General features: G+C 43.8%; 1 protein-coding gene across 1 annotated transcript in view; it reads right to left on the bottom strand.

Annotated features, from left to right (window-relative positions):
- Nucleotides 1-18,501, bottom strand: part of Schip1 (Schwannomin interacting protein 1) — a 131,764-nt gene extending 113,263 nt beyond the window's left edge. The window contains exons 1-2 of the mRNA XM_050189126.3: nucleotides 17,732-18,501; nucleotides 7,901-8,052 (exon numbers count right to left, since the gene is read on the bottom strand). Of these exons, the coding sequence (XP_050045083.1) occupies nucleotides 7,901-8,052; nucleotides 17,732-17,876 (297 nt within the window). The 5' untranslated portion in view covers nucleotides 17,877-18,501. The remainder of the gene's footprint in view (nucleotides 1-7,900; nucleotides 8,053-17,731) is intronic.
- Between the last annotated feature and the right edge of the window lie 1,343 nt (nucleotides 18,502-19,844).

Raw genomic sequence — 19,844 nt, 5'->3', positions numbered from 1 at the left:
TTGCCGACAGCGAAGTCGAAAATATGTTTGTTTTTCTGTAGCAAGATTAAAGGCCAAAAAGAAAGAAAATGTCAGTTAAGATAACGAAGTACAATGTCACTCGAGCACTTTCTAACATAACACATTTAATCACGTAGCTGCCTTCATATTTCTCACGCTTTATATTGCAAGTGAGTGCTTTGAATTATGAGCGCTGTACTTCTAACCCCAGCATGATGGCGAATTGAAGTGGATTCTTACGTGAGCTGTCAATAATATTGGTCAATGCTGCGCTTCGTATTATAACTATAAATTGTAAACAGCATTTCGAACTATAGGCGTCCTAGTCTAACAACAATATGCTTTGCTACCAACACAAGCTTCTTCATTTTCGTCAAAAACCATACGCTATAAATACAGAAACTCGGTGTATTTTTTCTACCAATACAAAACACAGTAAAGTTGAAGTTTATAGCTTGAGGCCAACTGCGATTTTCGTATTCAATTACACGTAAAACGTAGAATTTCTATTATGAGACCACCGCTGGATTGATTGGAATTAGATGTGTTGCGATTGTGAAAGAAAAATAAATTCTAGTGACTCTAGGAGCAGAATTTTGATGCAGGACCTGAAAAGTATTACGAAAATTCCAGAAAATTGGTAGGTCTAAAAATATGAAGCACAACGTCTACAAGTACGTAACTCAGTACCAAAAACAAATATCGCAGTTCTGTAAATTTACTCTATAAGAGCAACTGAAGGAGACAAATTTGATGTATGAATTTACTGCTCATATGTAAAATTGAATATAATTCTCCATCCCATTAACATATCGGTGTGCTTTAGAGCTGTTTCTGCGCGCCGACATTATATTTATGTTCAAGTTTTGTGCAGGAAGTTATTTTGTTGTTACGCAGAAAATAGTTTCGCATGCTTCGTCAGCACACAGGGGTTATATAAGACCGTTCGGTGGGAATTTGATTGGTGAAAATATAACGTTTATATATATATATATATATGTATCGCGATTATGTCCGCCGAGAGAGCGACCAATCCAGCAGCACCTTACCCGCCATGCAGCCACAAAAATTTTGGAAAGTCAATAAAGAAAGCTTCACTTTAATTGTTCTTTGACGTATCTGAGGCATTTTGTGCATGGTTAATATATATAGACCAGTGTGTTTCGCTCGCTGAGACAGGGTGCTAGGAAACAGCACTAAGACCGTCAAAGGCCCACATGGTAGTGTGCTCGTAGTTGACGACAATGTGACGCCGCGCATGGTATTTTTTATGGCAATCGTGACGTTTATTCTATTGGTATAAAAAGATAGTGAGTTGGGCCACAAGATACAAAAGCATTTGCAAGTTCTGTCAATTATTTTATATTCTCGTATTCCACTTCATTGTTCTTTTTGCTGTTTTCGTGATTCGATCAGGTAAACAAAGCGACCCTGCATCGTTATTTCGAACTTCAGTGATACGTTAAACGGCTAATAAATCTGGCTATAGCTGGTATAACAGCTGGTTCGAGCTATGAGCTCTACCACGTGTATTGCTCTCACCAATCAAGACAATCTGAAGAGCCATTCCGCTACAGATACAGACTGAAAGCTTAGTGTCGTTAGGCCCACGGTTGTGCTGTCATAGCCTCCGTCTGCCAGCCCACGTCAAGTTGTGCCTAACAAACGCAACGAGGCATCCCTCTATACGCATCCGCATACGCATCCTTTTAAGCTCTCCCTCTCATCCGTCCAGATGCGCCACTAACTTTCGTCATGGGCACTAACTCCAATCTCACTGATTCTTGGCTAACGCAATCCAAGAAAAGAACGGAGAAAACTCTTGCGAGATGATACATGGCACCTGAGTTTCGAGACGTTGGTGCAACTCTAAAACACTCTCAAGTATGTCGTAGTAATGGAAAAAAAAATACGAGAAACTTTAAAAGTGACGCATGGTTGCGACTAAGATTGAAAGCTCTCGAGGCGGAGGGTTCAGCAACCGGGGTCCGGAGAGAAATTTATCACGTCACTGACAATCTGTTCGCCGCATGAGTTCCTTCTGGGAATAAGCGACCTTTCCGGTCTAAATCCCTCGGGAGCGATGGTCGTGTCAGCGCTCTTTGTTCTCAGCTAGACGATATCCGTCTGGAATGTCTTGTTTTGCTTTTTGAAGATGGATTTTCGCAGCGCAGAGTACTGCTTTATCTTTTCCCGACGTATGACGTGCCCCGAAAAGAAGAAATAAATACGTAGACGGTCCTCGCGCACATGAGGCGTGTAATTACTTTAACGTTTTCATTACACCAAGTGCATTTCACCTGCATATGACGAGGAGTTCACTTTTATTTAGTTTTTTTTTTACATTTCAACGACTTTGATAAACAAATTCAACGCAGTGGTTTTCTTTTGCTTTGGTTGGCTGTACTTCGTGACAACCCATATTGAGATTAAGCTCCTGCGACATCGTCTTAAGTGAATCTCCTGCTGAAAGCTAAGCTACGCACTCGGATTGAGGCAAGCAAGTGAAAACTGCGTGGGATATTAATTTTTTTAACTTTTGACAACTTCGCTTCCAATCAAGTGTAGTGCACTGTGCAAAACACGAAGGTTATGCTAACTATAACGTCGATCTTTTCACAGAAATTAAAAGATTCATCCTATGCGAATGACCCGTTTCTACACATTTACTCGGTGATGCACGCCTCGCACGGAAGTGAGGAAGCTATAGCTTTGAAGAAAACTTTTGAAATAGCGAGAATAACACTGAGTGTTGCAAATTATTTACCTGTTTATTTTCCCATTCACAGGTGGTCATTTGTCGCCATCAACACAATACCGATCGAGCAGAGCGGATTGTAACTTCTTGATTGATATGCTCCTTCATTCTTTCATTATCTCTTTTGTGGGCCCAGGTTCGAGCTCACTGCAGTAAAAACATTGCATTGCACATAAAAAACTAATGCTTACACGAAAATGCGTTAGTATAATAGTCCAAGTAAGCCGAGCGATCTATTAGTGACATCGCAGCGGGGAAAAACATTCTAGGGTTTTACATGCAAAAAGCAAGGATCTGATTATTAGGAACACCCTTGTGGGGGACTCCGACTTAATTTTGACCACTTGGGATGTCTTGAGACCAAAATTAAAGCATGGTGCACATGAGCTTTTGCTTTCCGTCCCATCGAAAAATTGGTACGACGAGACAAAGCGAGTGATATTAAGAAATAGGATGACTATAAAAAGGATGACTGAGAGAATGTTGAGAAGAAACAGAATGGGCGAGTCAACAGAATCCAAGGCGGTAAAGCTTGAGCGGAGCAACAACATTGTGATATTTATAGGCATCGGACGAGTTCCGTTGACGCATGGATAGGGGTTATCTGAGACCCCTTGGAGAGCTTTGTTGGGCAGAAGTCTTGAAGCTAGGTACAATCCATATATATATATATATATATATATATATATGGATTGAATAGGAAAATAAATTCACCTTCAAGTCTACATAGTAGATCAAAAAGCGTCCATGCAACTGGACGGGAAATCGTAAAGAGTTGCGCGGACCTAAGTGGCCTAGGTTGCGTCGCCTTGTGCCCCACGGTCCACACACAGACTCGCACACACAAGAAGACCCAGGTAGTGCTTTATGCAAATCATGATGCATTTTTTTTTCCGAGTGTTTGTTTTTCTTTCTTTGTTTCTTCTTGCAAGAATGCCACAGGCCCGTTTTACAAATGAATGCTTCTCCACAGTAACGTCATGCTTGCGGCGGTGCACGCTCTACAGGATACCGAAAGCAGGCCAGATTGCGTATTACAGAACTTTATTTCGTTCTTCTCGTGGTAAAACGTTGATTACTAGAAAATAAAATGAAGGCAAATTTCTATTTATTTTTTCATTAATTTCGGGGCGGAGGTCTCGCGAAAGGTTTCTCGCCTTTTAGCTTTTGTGGCGCAGTTATATTTCTCGATGCATGCTAAATTCAGCCGTTGGCTTCTTTATACTACAATGTAGTCGTTCCAAGAAATAGCTAGGCATATACAGTCACTGTCCAAATTCACGACGCCGCTGTGAGCTGGTGCGAGAACTTCAAGGCAGAGTCCCTACGTGTGTTTCGTGATTTGCTTTACTTTCTTGTTTATAAGCCATCTCCTTACGGTAACATTGCCCCAACCCCCCTGTTTTTTTTTTTTTTATGGTATAAGGGTGATTTACTAATACAAATAAACTTATTTTTCTTTTAGGTGTCCCTGTGAATTGTTGCCCAAAACAAAGCATGCGTCGCCTGCACGAGGAACTTACGAGAATCCAAGTGCTTGACGTAAATGCGCGACATTAATTACTCATATTCTTCACCTACACCGCATTCACTCGGCAGAGAGAGACATCTCTTAATTCAGTTGTAATTAGTGCGAAAGAAAAAATATCTAAAGGAACAAATTTATGAAAGACGAGGCAGATATTGCTTTTCACGTAGAATTCATGCCAGCTACAGCATCATGCAGCTGCAGCGCTCAAATCTTATTTATTAGAAAAGCAAGGGTACGATGAGTACATACAATTGATCACTGTACCTGGGTGAACCTACGTGATTATTTTAAGTAATCTATTGTGACTCCTATCAGAGGAGTTGTGGTGCAACCGCCTTGCTGCAATGGTTAAACGGGGTCAAGGCTGTCTTTACGGCTGATAATAAGTTAAGAAATATATGCGCCGCCGTGCTGACAAGTAAAAAAGCTTGACATGCGTTTTGTAAAGCATGCTAAGAAGTTTGCAGAATGCCGCACGGGCGTAGTTATACAGTTGCTCTTAGCTGAGATCGATTTTATGTAGGGCAGCAGGGCGTTGCATCAGTGAGAGATTAACTTAGCATAAACGTTCAGGGACCCGTGAAACATCGTCTAGCCTACCGTTACACTGTCGACGTTGCAAGGGTACTCGAAAATCTTCAGTCAGTTCAAACATAAGAACGAACAAGTCCGGCTTATGGTCGATGCATGGCATATAAATTTTAGCTGTAGAACGCGCGTAAGGAAGTCCTCAATTATCTTGCGTAAAGAGGAATTGTGATGCCTAAACTGCCATCACAAGATGCCGCAACAGCAAATCATAAATCATTGCAGTCAGTTTTCTTTCTTTCATCTTTTTTTTTCTAGTGGAACCTTTAACAACACAACATATGACTGACCTGGCAGCGCAAATTTATAGGACGAGACGTTAAGAAGCTAGGACACCGACGTGACGCGAGCAACCTATTCTTTTTTTATTCTTTATCTCTTTTTACACGTTTAATATTTTCAACCAAATCAAGTCTGACATCCAAGCAAGTTTGTTTTGACACCCCAGCTTGTTTTCTTTTTTTTCTGTCATATTGATTAGGCAGATGCGTTTGCTCCCCGAAAACCGTCAACGCTTTCTACTGATATTAAAAACGTCGCTGCGTTCAGCCATATTTTCGGTGGGCGCGTGTAGGCCGAACGTGTGTCAAAGCGTACGTCAGGAGAAGGCGTCACCACTGGCGTTCGCTTCAGCATGAACGGCTGAACAAAACAATATCAACCACTTAAATATTCTTTCCACAAGCCATTAAATCAGGCGAACAAGCGTCGCACCATCTCTGTATCATTCTTTGTCTCTCCTGGTTACTTGTATTCTCTCTCCTTGGTTACCGCCGCTGTTCGTGCAAACAACGCTAGCGAAGTGTTCGCATTTTCACCTCAAGAAGGGAAAGCTGAGGAACTCAGGAGCCACATAAGCCAAGGAAACAAAGCAAAACTAAAGAAAAAATTCTAAACAGGCGGAAAACAGGGACCGTAAGTGAGATAGCGCAGCCTCGTGTCGCCGATACATTCGCTCGAATAAATTCACGATGACGGTACAGCGTCGAGCACATTATGCAGCAGCGAAATCTCTGTTTATTTTAGGCTCGCCCGAGGCGGCGAACGTGCGCGTGCGTTTTTCGACAGCCTCGTATCAGGCCGTTCCGATGGTGCCGCTTGCTCGATATTCGTCGACCGTCTTTTTTATGCGCTTCATTTCGAGATGTTCGCTGCATTATGTTCGCATCAACACGCCACAGAGATTTGCCTTGGCCCGCTCCTTTCTTTCTGATCTTTTTTTTTTATAGGTGCACTTATCTCTCCTCCGCCGTGTCTTACCAGCAAAATGCATTAGGCACCTGGAGCGAAGATCAAGTGAAAGATTCACTTCCTGAAAATTTTTGCGTCGAAGCTTGTTCGAAAGTTCTCGAGGCTCAACAACTTTGGCAGATTTACGACGGCAAGTGCGCGGTCAGGGAATTGCAAACGTGTAAGTAACTTCGCTGTTATTTTTTTTTTTTTTGGTACGGATAAGAAAAAGGCTGTAACTGTCCGAACAGTAAAATTACGAAAGTGTGCTGAAGACAGGCCTAACGGGCTTCCGTGTATAAATTAGCATTTGAACTTGTGCATAGGTGCAACCTTAAACTATGATTTTCTTCCCTTTCTAGCAGTCAAAGGAAAAAAGAAGACATGCGGCCGAATTCACAAACATTTTCGCTCGTTCAGGACTACATTTGCCATTCGATTGTCTTTTTCGATGATATTAGATTTCTATGACAAGTGGCCAGCGTATTTTCTAGGTTTTTACATGCCAAAAGCACTTTCTGATTATGAGGCACGCCTTAGTGGAGGACTCCGTAAATTTTGACCACTTGGAGTTCTTTAGCGTGCACCTAAATCTAAGTACACTGGTGTCTTCGCATTTCGCTCCCATCGAAATGCGGCGGCCGTGGCCGGGATTCGATCCCGCGACATTGTGCTTAACAGCCCGACACCATAGCCACTAAGCAACCACGGCGGTTAGGCCTATTTCCTAAACTGGTCAAGCGTACGACTTACATTGTAAACCTAAGAATTGTGGCGATATCTTGAAAGGTAAACAGTTTGAATACCGATGCAGTTATAAATTTGAATCTGTTTGCACGTCAGCGCGGATTTTTTTTTTTTTACTAACCATGTTCACAGCTCAAACGATGAGTTATACGGAAAGACTTGGCCAAGAAAACAGAGAAAACAAGCGTATCTTACCGTGTAACGTCTCGTTTGCGCTGTGAGCATAAACAGGAGCCGCCCAGCCCATCTAGATATTTTACTGCGATCCATGGAAACTATTTTTTTTTTTATTTCTCCTTCGAAAAGTTCGTTTAATTATTGAACGGGAAGCTTTTAGAAAGTACTTGCTCCAGAAACAAGCGGGAAAGCCGCAGACTCTCTTTTGTCGCACTTCGCGGGTAAAAAAATAGACGTGGTTCTGTTGTGCACGTGTTTGTGTATGCACAGTGAAGAGCGGCTATACCGCCCACGGTCAAATACCCCCAATAACGATAGTGGGGATATGCCTTGTTTTCTAAAGAGATATATCACTGTAGAATAATCGACATTTGGGCAAGTTGGTGCTGATTGGACATCTTGAAGGGGCAGCGCAAGACGACAAAGACAGACAGCAGGAAAGAAAGATTGCAGTTTGGCCGCGGCGGCGCACTTTTTCTGCAAGTCGTCAGTTAAGCGTTGTCATGTTCCGCTAGCGTAAAGGGCAGTGCTTCATTGTGCTATAATGTAAAACTACCTTCGTCACTTTGCCATCCTGCAGGATCTTGAAGGCACCTTTTTTGAATGCTTATTAGAAGAACAATTAAATTATTGAATGACGACTCTAATCCAAGTCATCTTTGGCTCTCGCTTACACCAGAAGAAATATGGAAATGACTTCCACGGGTTTAACGAGCCCGTAGCGCAGCCTCTTCATATCCCGCGTACTCCCGTGAGTAGAGCACGGTGCCATTTCTAGACGAGGAGGCTTGAGTCACGCGATCGCAGAGATCCGAAAATTGCGCAACGAGAAATTAACAGTCACTCGCTGTAAAATCTCAGCGACCCACCTCTTCACAGCTGGGGTAGCCAGCGGACTCCCAGAGCGCTCCTAACGGGTCCGTCATCACTTCCGGGTGGGAGACGTCTCTGCGCCGTCGGGCTCTCGGCGGCGGATATCTTGACCACTCCTTCTCCCACCAGGGCCATTGCTGATGTTCTCCTGTGCACGTCGTTAAAAAAATTAATTATGGGTTTTTACGTGCCAAACCACGACCTGATTATAAGGCACGCCGTAGTGGAGGTCTCCGAAGATGTGGACCACCTGGAGTTCTTTAACGTGCACCTAAATCTAAGTAGATGGAGTTTTCGCACTTCGCCCCTATCAAAATGCGGACGCCGTGGCCGTGATTCCATCTCGCTACCTCGGGCTTAGCAACCCAGCCCCATATGCACCTGAGGATGTCGTGATTAACATTTCTGCATCACTAGGCTACTTTGATAAAGCTGAGTCATGATCGAGGCACCTGGCGTTGACTGTTCTAAGGAATAGAGAATACGGAAGCGCTTCCCTCTTGCTGCTACGTCTCACTGCCAATGAATGCTGTATGCAGCAATGCAACACATGCAAATTATGCTGCGACATGGTACTTTCAAAGACGAAAAAGAAGAAGGAACTGTGGCTTGGTTCTATCATATAAGTTTTAACACTACAATATTACCGCCTATTTCGTGAAAACTACCCTGAGTGAACGAATACCAAATTAATAATTTAAAGATTATAAGGAAATATCAGCACAAACCCTCTTCGATGCTTAGCAATTATTGACCTGTTTATTTCTTCACATTTTCCACTCACGTCATTGTTCGCACAGAAATAGACGGTAAGCGACTGAAGGAACTTAACAAATTTGTAGTATCCTGATGATAGAAAAGTGGTTACGGGGTCTTTTATTTTCTGCAGCTCTGTTTTGTTATCGCAGACGCAGCGCCTCCTCTTTAGAGCATTTATAATTTGCGCAATCATACTTCAAGGCCACTAAAATTGTCCTACGGGAAAGCTTTGCAAAAAACGACGACTCAATTTATTTTTTGTATGCCAAAACCACACACTCTATGCCATAAACGGCTGACTCAGACATGCCGTTAATGTTCAAGACCAAGTCGATGTAGTTCGAGTCCTGGTGAAGATAAATTTCTGTAATCGCACCACAGCTGCCTGCGAAGTCTGCATTCCCTTAGTGCCGCTCATTACCGGTCTTAAGTTGCACGCCCGAAAAAACAAATTATTGCGTCGCAGTCGTATAAACACGCAGCTTCTCATTTAGTACCGACATAACGTAAGAACCCGTCGGCAATGTCCAGACGACCGTTAAGAGAACTGCCCGCCAGTGCCTTTTCTTCTAATACTTTTTTCACTTAACGTTCACGTTACAGAGTTAGACAGCTTCCATTTGCCGTTGCGCAAGAACTTTCATGCAGCAGTAACAGAAACAGGCTGTGCCGAGATTTGCCAACCACTGGAAGCCAGTGTTTGATTATCACTTTCGGACTTTTTCTTTGCATACTTCACTTTTGCCTCGGCTCCCAACGTTGGCATAAATTATGCTCTTTCTCGGTGAAAAATTCTCCGTCCTTCATTGGCTCTGTAAAATTCACGCTAGACGACCTCACTTGGGCGCATTACATGCTTCTCTCTCTCTCTGTTTCTTCTTTCTGTTATGTCTTATCGTACACAGCTTGGCAAGGAGAACTTTCATTTCTTGCTTGTTCGAGATGTTCGAAATAAGGGGCCCAGAATTACATTGTAGTGCAAGTTTAACAGGGTTTGCAACACGACTACGGAGAGAAGATAAAAGTTCTTGGTGCGGGAGTGAAGGCGTTCCTTTTTTTTTCAAATTATAAGCAAGCACATAATTCGTACGTATATGTAAGGTCATGCGCAAATAAATAATGAAATTGACCGATGACGTAAACGCTCGTGTTTCGCCGGTCGTATATGCAGATATAGTCTTGTTCTCGTTCGAACCTTTGAATATCAAGATATACATAGCGAGTGGAGGCAGAGAGGCCGCAAGACTTGACGTCCGAGAATCTTTGAATTAAAGAACACTCGGAACAAGAATAGATTATTTTATGGGCAGCATAAGGGAAAGGCGGCGGCGAAATTCAATACTGCTTTCCGAATAAAGCCTAATATAGTTACATGACTGCAAGAGCGCAAAGCCTTGCGTCCTTAGAAATAAAAAAAGAATAGGGACTGCCTAAGATTTAGTTCTTGTTCGTGCCTTACAAGCGACGGAATACGAAAGCGAGTAAGAAGGGCTCCACGACCGGAATATGAAAGAGAGAGAGAGAGAGAGAGAGACACAAACATGGATACGGCGCCTGTTCTTTTTTTTTTTTTCGAACAAAAAATGATTCGCTTGAGTTCGGTGTGGATGAACAACAAGCACAATAAAAAAAAGTCCGCCAAGTTATAGTTTTGTTGGTTTCTTGTGTTTTCTCATTTTTACTCAACTTGTGCAACGATCCTAATTAACTTCATTAATGCGTCGTTTCTACCCACTATCTCTCAAATTAAGCGGTCTTCAAAAAAATGCTGAAGCTCAGTTTGCTGCTATGACCACGCATCGCGCCGTGGTGATAAAAAGAAAGGGTGCAAGTCGTTCTGTCGTGACATGCATGCACTTGTTTTATTATTATATTTTTATTGAAGCAAGAAAGCAGGCGTCGCCTGTTTCTTCCGTTGCCTGCTTTTTGCCCCCAGAGGAGCAATCCAAGATTGCACCCAGAAATTTAAAAAAAAAAACTTTTATTTTTACTATTTTTCATGCGCCGTAAACATTAATATGAAGTGTTTGAAGTGCGATGGTGGACCTTTAAGTGCACGCATTCCACGCGCTCGTATTTTAGCCAGACAGCGAGGTTGTGCTTCTAGAGCGCTAATAAAAGGGAGCTTTAGATTTTGCGCACCCTAAGTTAGCGGACGCAAACCGCCATGTGGACTAAAGGATGGAAGAAGCTGTACACGACAATAAAGAGGTACAAAAGAACGCAAGCAGGGCGTGGCAAAGGTCCCCTTGGAGACGCAATATCTAAAGGTACCTAATGCTATTAAGTGAATAACACGCGCTGATTATGCTTGAACGTATACGCCATGCAAACGTGTCAAAGGGCTACTATAACAGTACGAAGGAAAATTGCACGAAATCAAATTAAATGGTTTGCTGTCTGCTAAGTGCACAGTTAACCGAGTTCGTCTGCATAAAAATATTTGGAAGGCGGCTAAACGTATAGTGAGAAATCTTTATCAATGGCGGAACGGACGCAGAGAAAAAGAGATACGTAGGAGAAAAAGCAGGAAGGTTAAGTAAAGGCATACGTGGTTGCCTACCACACACTCGGGAAAAGGAGAAACAGAAAGATAGACATGAAAAAGGAAAGATAACAAGAAGAGAATGCAGAAGGTGCTTATTATAAAGCACACACACCACACTTAAAAAGAGAAAAATAAAAAGAAAGAGAGAAGGAGAGATGTTAGCCAGAAAAATGTCTGTTTTTACACACTGCAACGAAATTGAGGATCGAGTTTAGCTTACGTTAAAGTAATCAAGGTTAGAATAATTTTGAACTCGGAACAAAGAGCAGACTCCTTTATTTATTTCTCCAAGCCATTCAGCACACGTTCACGGACTCCAAGTAGGCATCTTGGACGATGTCACTGAAAGCTGGATAAATTAAGTTTATCATAGGGAGGCATGTTGCGCCATCTCGCAGCCATTGGTTGAAGGCGGCCCTGTGCTTCATGCAGTATGATCATGATGATGATCATGATGATCATGAGGATGCCCTTCACAATCGGCACAAGTTCTCTGTGCAGGATAGGTCAATAAAAACAAAACGAGAAATGAAAATACAAGTGAAATAAATGAATTTGGAATACCAGCGATCAGCCTAATAAGGAGAAGTGAAAGCAAGCAGGTAATGGTGAGATAGGTGACTTCACCAATTTGGTTGTAAATATTGACTTAATGCGTATAAAATTTCAAATTTGGAATTTTAGAAAAGAGGAAGAAATTTTTGGAAACGCAGTGCTCATAAAACTGGGAAACATTCACATGGCATTCCTTTTGTTTCACAGAGGTAATTATAAATGGCTAGGCAAACGTTTCTATGACTGCAGTGCCGTACCAAGGCCCATTTTCCAAGGAGAGCGTGAACCGACAACTTCTTTATCGCTTTCCATATATGTGTACAGCGCCTCGACACTGCGTCCCCGCGGTATACTGAGCTTTGCTGGAGAGCCCAGAAAGAGCTCTAAGGGTGACCCACAGGTGCTGCACGAAACTTCAGCTGATCGTCCTCTGGCAAGTTGGGTTTGCAAAAGCAATTTCCTCGCTTTTAGGCTGACGCAGCCAATAAATTGGGCACAGAGGAGCATAATTACAAGAAGCACCAGAGAGCAGCAATCTGGAGCGTTCATCCCATACCTTCACAAGCGTTTTTACTTTTGTTCTTTATTCTAGCCGCTTGTCTAAAATTTTGCCCAAGGGGAAATCAGAGGTGCTTTAGTGCGGGCGCTCGTTAATGAGCCAGGATCTGGTTGTTTGTTTTTCCAAGTCAAGTCGAGCTAAGTCAAGTGCATGCCGAAGTTACTGGTTAGCGAACACGGCGCCGTTTAACGCGCAGGAAAGCCCACGGGCACTGCGAAGCGTTCTGAAATCTTCTTTAATTTCATTCCTTCTTTTTTTTCGTACTTCCTTCTTCAGTTCCCTTCAGTCAAGTACAGTCTGTGCCATTGTGAGAGGGGGGAAGAATCCTGCTCAAGGATATTCTCATGGCTGGTTATTACATTTCTAACATTTCTTTTTTACCGTTGTGGTTGTAACTCGCCCATCAAAGCTGCACTGAAGGATTATGGGGTGCAGCAAGAACTAATTAATCGTATCTCTCTTTTCATTCGCTCAAATAGCAGGCAACGCACCACTGCTGTCTTATTTATGCAGCGAATTATCCTGGTCTATAGTGTGCCAGAGCCGTGCAAATAAGGACGGAAGCGGCTAGAAACCCTTGCTTCATCGGAGATCCGAGTGCAGTGGAACGAGGCTTTAGTTTAAATTTGCCCTTTCTTCGGAACTGCTCCTCCGGTCTCGCAGCGGCGAGTCTCGCCTAGGCCGCCCTGAAGTGCCTCCGCGACCGTTCTGCAGGAAAGGTGCGGGTCGCCGATTAATCATCGTTAGCCCTCGGAAATGAACTTGGGCGACGCGTTTCTGCTTCATCTTGTTCTTCCGCTTTGTACCGAGGCTTGTAACTCGTTTAGGGTGCCCAACAACAGAAATTATGCTCAAACAAGGCGTCGTAAGATAATTTTTCTCGGGAAACATTGTTCACCAAGCGATACAAGGAGAAATAGAAAGAACGAAAAAGCGTTAAAAAATACATCAATAATTGTTTTCTCTGCGTTATCGTTCTCTCCTCGGTTTCCTTTCTATATTTGTTCATGTTAAAACCGCCTGACAGACGATATTAAGACACTCGGAAGCTATTGGTCACAGGCGCTCACCGCGTTGGGATCTATTAATAAGACCAACAATTCGTCAAAAGGAATACATTTTTGTCCACGTCACATGCGAACCAAGTTTCAAATCGTAATGACCTGAGGGTCACTCAATATTCCTAAAAACGTAGGTTCTTAGGAACTAGGTAACATTTCTGAGGAATTAGCTACCATGATTACATGAGAATAAGGTAACCCGCATTTCACCACACCTAGCGTATACCAAACGCGATTGGACACCGATCTTGGCGCCATTCGAAACGCAAAGCGCGTGTCATTTTTTAGGTTGGAAGGCCCACATTGAAATTCACCCGTTTTAATGCAGCAGCATTAAAGCAAAGGGTCGTAGTTGGCACACAGCGTATGATTTCCCAGTAGCCTTGACGCATAGTTCTCTCCTATTCTGGGTATAAAGTGGACGAGTTAGCGGTACGTGTGAGCCCGTCTTAGTATCCACTACTCCCCCGATTGGAGATAACGAAAAATCAGCTAGCATCAAAGTTAGAGAGAGGTATTGTACTGTAGCTACGCTCTGCTTCCCTTCAGCAGAACACTCGGTGAGTAGTCGGCATACTGCCTGGTCGTAGCATAATGTCTGTAAAGAGTGTGCACTTTGCAGTTAGAAGTCTTTCAGGCGATAAGAGAGTAGATCAAACCCAGTATTTATGCTGGTGATAATATTGCGCAGTCTAGCTACTCCCCCAGTAGTAGTAAAAGCGTCTTTATTGTTCCGGCAAGTGACAATCAAAAATAAACATTACGCCACTATGTCATCGAAGACAAAATCAGCGCATTCCAACGCTTAATAATAGAAGTAGCTTTTGCGAAAACGAAAAAATGACCGAAAACAAGGAATATGACAGGAAAGGTAATTGTTAGCGCCAGTGTACTACAAGTTACAAAATGCCTCGTGTAATTGGAATAAATACATGTTCTTGTTCTCTTAGTTCGAATGTACAAGAAGCATTGGCGACTCGTGGAATTCAAAATACAGGAACAAAGATAAAATCTGGGCCCAATAATACACGTTTATTTAACTTAGACAATTTGAAAATGCGCTTGCTCATGTTCAAGAATTATACAGGACAGTTTCTCGACTAACAGCGGGTGCTTATTACCACATAACATCGCAAGATCACCGATATCAACACCACGCGCTCGTTGGCCCCTCAATGCTCAATATTTGAAGTCCACATCAAAACAGGGTCACTTGTTTTCAGTTAAAGCCGGTTACAGTGTCATGATATGGCCATCATGTTATTTTATGCGAAAAGCATGAGCTTTGGCGTTTCGCGACTTCCCTCGATCAAGAATTAAAACTGCGATGAGAGAAAAACAAACTTTATTGATATTCCGGGGATGGCACACCGCCTGACGGGGGATGACTGACCGCCTGACGTGCTACTCCAGATGCTGGGTGATAATTATGATATACACAGTGATCACATAAACACGTAGAGAGAACATACAGTCACAAAACACGCACATACACTGCAATGAACAATCATTGCTTGAAACTCGGCTTAAAATGCGCGTTAAATCACGATCTTCTCCAAAGGTTAGCTTATCCCGGTGTTCACGTAAACCGGTGTTTGAAGGTTGAAATTTATTAGCGCTGCCTTTCTCACATCACGATGTGCAAGAGCTAGGATTTGGAGCCTGAGAGTTTCTTGCTTCCTGTATAATGCAGCCACATAGCATATCCACGTTCCGCGCGACAATGCAGCGTGCTTCGCCGCATTGCATTGGTGTTGGGCGACGCTGCACTGCAATGGTCACGGGAAGTGGAAAATTTATGAAACTTCGAAACAATCGATCTGAGACCGCATTCACAAAACGTACTTAAGCTACAACTGTTCTTAAAGCAGATGCGGGACACTCGGGATGTTGGACATTATTAGCTTAGAGGGTCGTCCAATGGAGAACAACACTTTTGAACGAAAGGCTTTGGGAATTGTGCCCCTGATATCTACGTAGCACAAGGTAAGCCTGAACCAGGAACATGCAGATAAGTTACGAGCTCCTAATTCACCTATCTCGCGACCATTTCACCATCTTCGGCACCACCGTTGACGAAGACGATGGCGGTGTCTAGACGAAGCTCGCGAAACTAGCTGAAACATAACACGCCCGCCTGCTGCTCCGACGCGGCGGCTACACCGTCGTACCAGCGCCACAGTGTTATTGATCGCTGAAGACGCGATTGTGTTGAGCTAGTCAAGCATCGCTATTACGTGGCAAAGGATGACGTTATTGAGCTGGCATGCCGTACGTCCGAGGGCCAATGGTTGGTTTTAGTGCAATTTCAGTTTCATCAGAGGTTATACTTGCGCGACAAGAAATGTAGGAAGTCGAAGGGATCGGAAATGGAGAGAAGGGAGGCCGGAGGCAAAACGAGCAAAGGGCCAGAAAACATTCGGGTGCGAATTAGTTATCTTAATATTGCTATAAAAATATTGCTTAACAGTTTGGTGGAAACACGCTGCTCAAAATGTGAATAAAAACATTTTTTTTCGCTCACGCCTGCTGGTAATTCAAGTTGTTTTTCTCTCTACTCCTCCACCAGATGTTGCCTGCTGTCGAGCGGCGCGTGTTTCGCAGTCGAGACACCTGCTTCAGGGCAGCCTCTCTACTTTTTCCTCCACGAATACCCCTATCTCTCCTTCTTGCCAGGAATGGTGCAATACATGCGTACCGCGCTGTTTTCCGGTGGGTTGTGCAGGGATATGTCAAAAAGTTGGACGACGTGAGTTTTATTAGTGGTATGAGCTTGAGACATCTTAGGGCGAACGCTTAGGCGGCCTTTGCGGGTCTCGTACAAGGGTTTTCACGGATCGCACGCCAGTCACAGACCACGTGCCGAAAAGCCGTGGGCTAATCGATGCAGCAGCAAGATACTTGGGCACAAAAACGGCAGCATGCACTTTCTAACAGGAATGCCTGCAGACAGATATATAGAGGGTGTTTCAGCAAAGACTTTCAAAAATCTTTGAAAATTGCCTGTGGCAGATAGAACGACTCTAGTTAATGGGTTGGTCTACTCGAAAGGGCAGACATCACTTGCACAACAAACTGAAATGTGTAATCGACTAATTAACAATAATTCACTAATAAAATTTATAACTAATTACATTATGGCACATACTGTAATTTTCAAATTCTAGAGGGTGAGACTGCAAGGCACATCCGCTTGAAAAGAATTGTGTGGATGACACGATTTACGAAATATGCGCCGTCAAACTTGTGGTAAAAATGCACTGCCGTTCCACTTACTTTCTTAACAAAACGTTTTTATGCACTCAAGCACAAAAATAACTGGAACGCCAATGCATTTCTCTGCAAAGTTCGGAAATTAATATATCGAAACTGGTGCCATCCTGACAATTTGTTCCAAGTTAATTCCCCTTGCGAATTCCCTGGTTAGAATTTGTAGATTGCAATATGTGCCATAAGGTAATTAGGTAAAAACCTAATTCGTGAGTTTATGTTAATTAGTTGATTATGCATTTCAATATTTGTCAAATTAATGCCCCCTCTTTAAGTAGACCAGCTCATAGACTAGAATTGCACTGTTTGCAACAAGCAATCTAATAAAAATTTAAAGTGTTCACTGAAACACCGAGTATAAAGCAACTCAACCGCTTCATGAATAAAAAAAGCCGACTTCATCGAAGCGCTCCAGCACTTATGTGTGAGCACTGCATGGTCAAATTCGAGATCGTCAGACTTTGGCAGTATCGTGACGAATTTTGAAAAATAATATTCCCCGCTTACAGCTTCAAAACTGTGTTGTAGTATATTAAAAATCATAGTTTTCGTCTTGGTACTTTCATTAACATTATTTCAATAAAACGTGTTCGAAACACCTTTGTTATTAGTCCGGAATAGGAGAGCGAACTTCATAAAAGGCAAACTTCACCAAACCCTCTACAAAGACGTAAACGCCGCACGCCAACTACAATACACCGACAATAGGGTGGAGAAATCCTCGTCGCTGTCTTGTTAACCAAGTTTCGTAACTATGGGCGGGACGGTAACTTACAATATATTTATGATAAACGAGCTTTCTCCGGGAATCTACTAACGCCCGCGCGCTTCAATTGAATCGTCCGACACAATGGAACCAGCTGACAGCCTCCCTGCTGGCCCATTTAATTATCGTCTGACCAAAAGGGCTACACCTTGTAAGTATAGACCATGCGGGGGGGGGGGGAGGGGTGTAGTAGTAGGGAACATAGATGATAAGGGATGGGGGGGGGAGAGAACTGTGAGGACCCGAAGAACAGCGCGCGGCGAACTAACAGACAACAATAGGGGAGATGGAAGAGCATTCTCCTCTCACCTTGCTGACGAGCACGGGTGTAATCCAGCGTTTCGAAATCGCCGCCCTCAAAGAAGTGACGCGGAGACGCAGTTATCCGCTGCTTCGTCCACAAAGGCGGCCGCGTGTCCGGCGACCAGCACCGCTGTTGCCAACCGCGGCGCATTTCGTCGTCATCGAAATCAATTCCGAGCCCCGAGCCGCTCAGGCGGACGCCTCTCTCACGCGACGTAGAATCCAAACGAACAAACGACAATGCGGAAGCGGCCGTCCTGAATTTCGCTACGAGATCCACGCATTTCCGCAGCGCGCTGGCCCGTGGCACTGCTACTACAAACTAGGCGGTGCCCTCCTTCAACTCGGTGCTCTGACGTCACCCGACTCAAGTAGTACTGGAAAAGCTAGGGCGGCACCGCTTGCCGTTGCGCTACAGAAGTCCCCATCGCGTGCGCTGCGGTTCGTTTTTGAAGTGTATCCACGGGCAGCGCCACAGAACACCGAGCGACGAAATGGCCGGTTGCCAGACTGGGCTGGACTGCGCCAGACCTGGCACCGAAACGTTGTCTCGTGCGCGGCCCCGTACGTATACCGCTACGCTGCTTCTTTCGATCGTGCCCGTAATAAACGCGAGCGAAGCAGAGTGAGTCAGAGCCAGGGACCGGCGGTCGAACGAAACGCCCTTTTTCATTGTTTTTTTTTTTTTTTTTTTTGAAAGCGCCGAGCGGCGCGTGTTTTGTAAGCGTACTACAACAGTTCAAAATGTCAGAACAATAAAATACAGAAGGAAAAAAGAACAAGAAAAAAGAAATAGACCCTTTGTTTGGCGGCAACACTTTGCCAAATTGTGGCACTCGGTTACTTTGGTATGGTGTCCGGATACACTATGCTGGCCTTTTAACGAACGTGAAACGAATATGTTTCCCTCGTGCGCGTTCAACTTTCTTGACATGTTGTGATCTGCTCTTCTCGAAATAGCCAAAAGGGATTATCAGCTCTTTCGGAATTTGAATTTTCCTCTCGACAAGCGTGAGACCGCACGCAAGGTATATGATTTGGGTGTATAAAGACTAACGAATTATCAAGGTGGGGAAAACATGAGGAACCGGTGCGTAATGAGGGGAGAAAAATACGAAAAGCGGGTGGCGGAAGAACGCGCATGATAAAACGATGCCAGTAACTATGCCAAAAACGAACGGACGAGATATACCACAGGTGACACACACAAGAGAGCGTAAAATATTTATGCGGCCGCACAAAAATATACAAAAAAGGAAGTAAAAACTCCGGTGGAACCCATCTCATGGTGAATGCCGACGTTTAAGCTATTGGCATAGAAGCAACGCAGTGAGGCACCATACTGCCGCCGTAGAAACGTGTCACGTATGACGCCTGTATGTAGCATTTCGAACTTGGTTCAGGTGCGTACACATATGACGTGTGTGTGCATTTCGAACCCTGTTCCCTCAGCACAGCAGCCCAATGCTCTGCTCATTAGACTACAGACTACCCATTTAACCAAGCTGGTAGGAAAGTGGTTACAGACACAGTCCGATAGACACAGATGCAGATAAACATTGGAAAGTATGTGAAGTATCCTAAGAATATCACTCACGTTAAAAATAAAAATTAGCCAGATTTTGCCGGTTCCATCGACCTTGAGCTCATCGGTGGCCGCTAAAGAAGCAGACACTCGAAGCAGACACCACCATCTTCTCGCAAATAAATTCTCATTTGCGAAGCCTACAGCGACGTACTCATCTCCACATACACTTCCTTGTGTGGCCTCCGAAATACATATACAGACGTCACCGCTCTTGGAGTCTGTGTGGCATGCAACACCGCACATCAATTACCGATCACGCACGATGCGAGTCCATTCAACCAATCGATGTGCTCGCAAATCATCCTTAGCAGAGTCCATGCATGCGTCGGTGGTTACGAAAATTTGACATCAGGAGATTGGAATAAAAACAGATTGGAATAGTTTTACGTTATAGGGCCCTAGTACCGCAAGGCTCAGTTATTTCCCCGGTGCCTTTTTTAAACTTATTTACCCTAAAGGCCAGTTTGGGCATTACATAGGCGGGGAGGGGGAGGGGAGGGGAGGGGGATAACAGTTGATATACAAAAACAT

Source organism: Dermacentor andersoni, chromosome 2 (assembly GCF_023375885.2).
Source record: "Dermacentor andersoni chromosome 2, qqDerAnde1_hic_scaffold, whole genome shotgun sequence".
Classification (NCBI taxonomy): Eukaryota; Metazoa; Arthropoda; class Arachnida; order Ixodida; family Ixodidae; genus Dermacentor; species Dermacentor andersoni.
The sequence above is the reverse complement of the archived record's forward strand: the minus strand, read 5'-3'. Positions and strand labels throughout refer to the sequence as shown.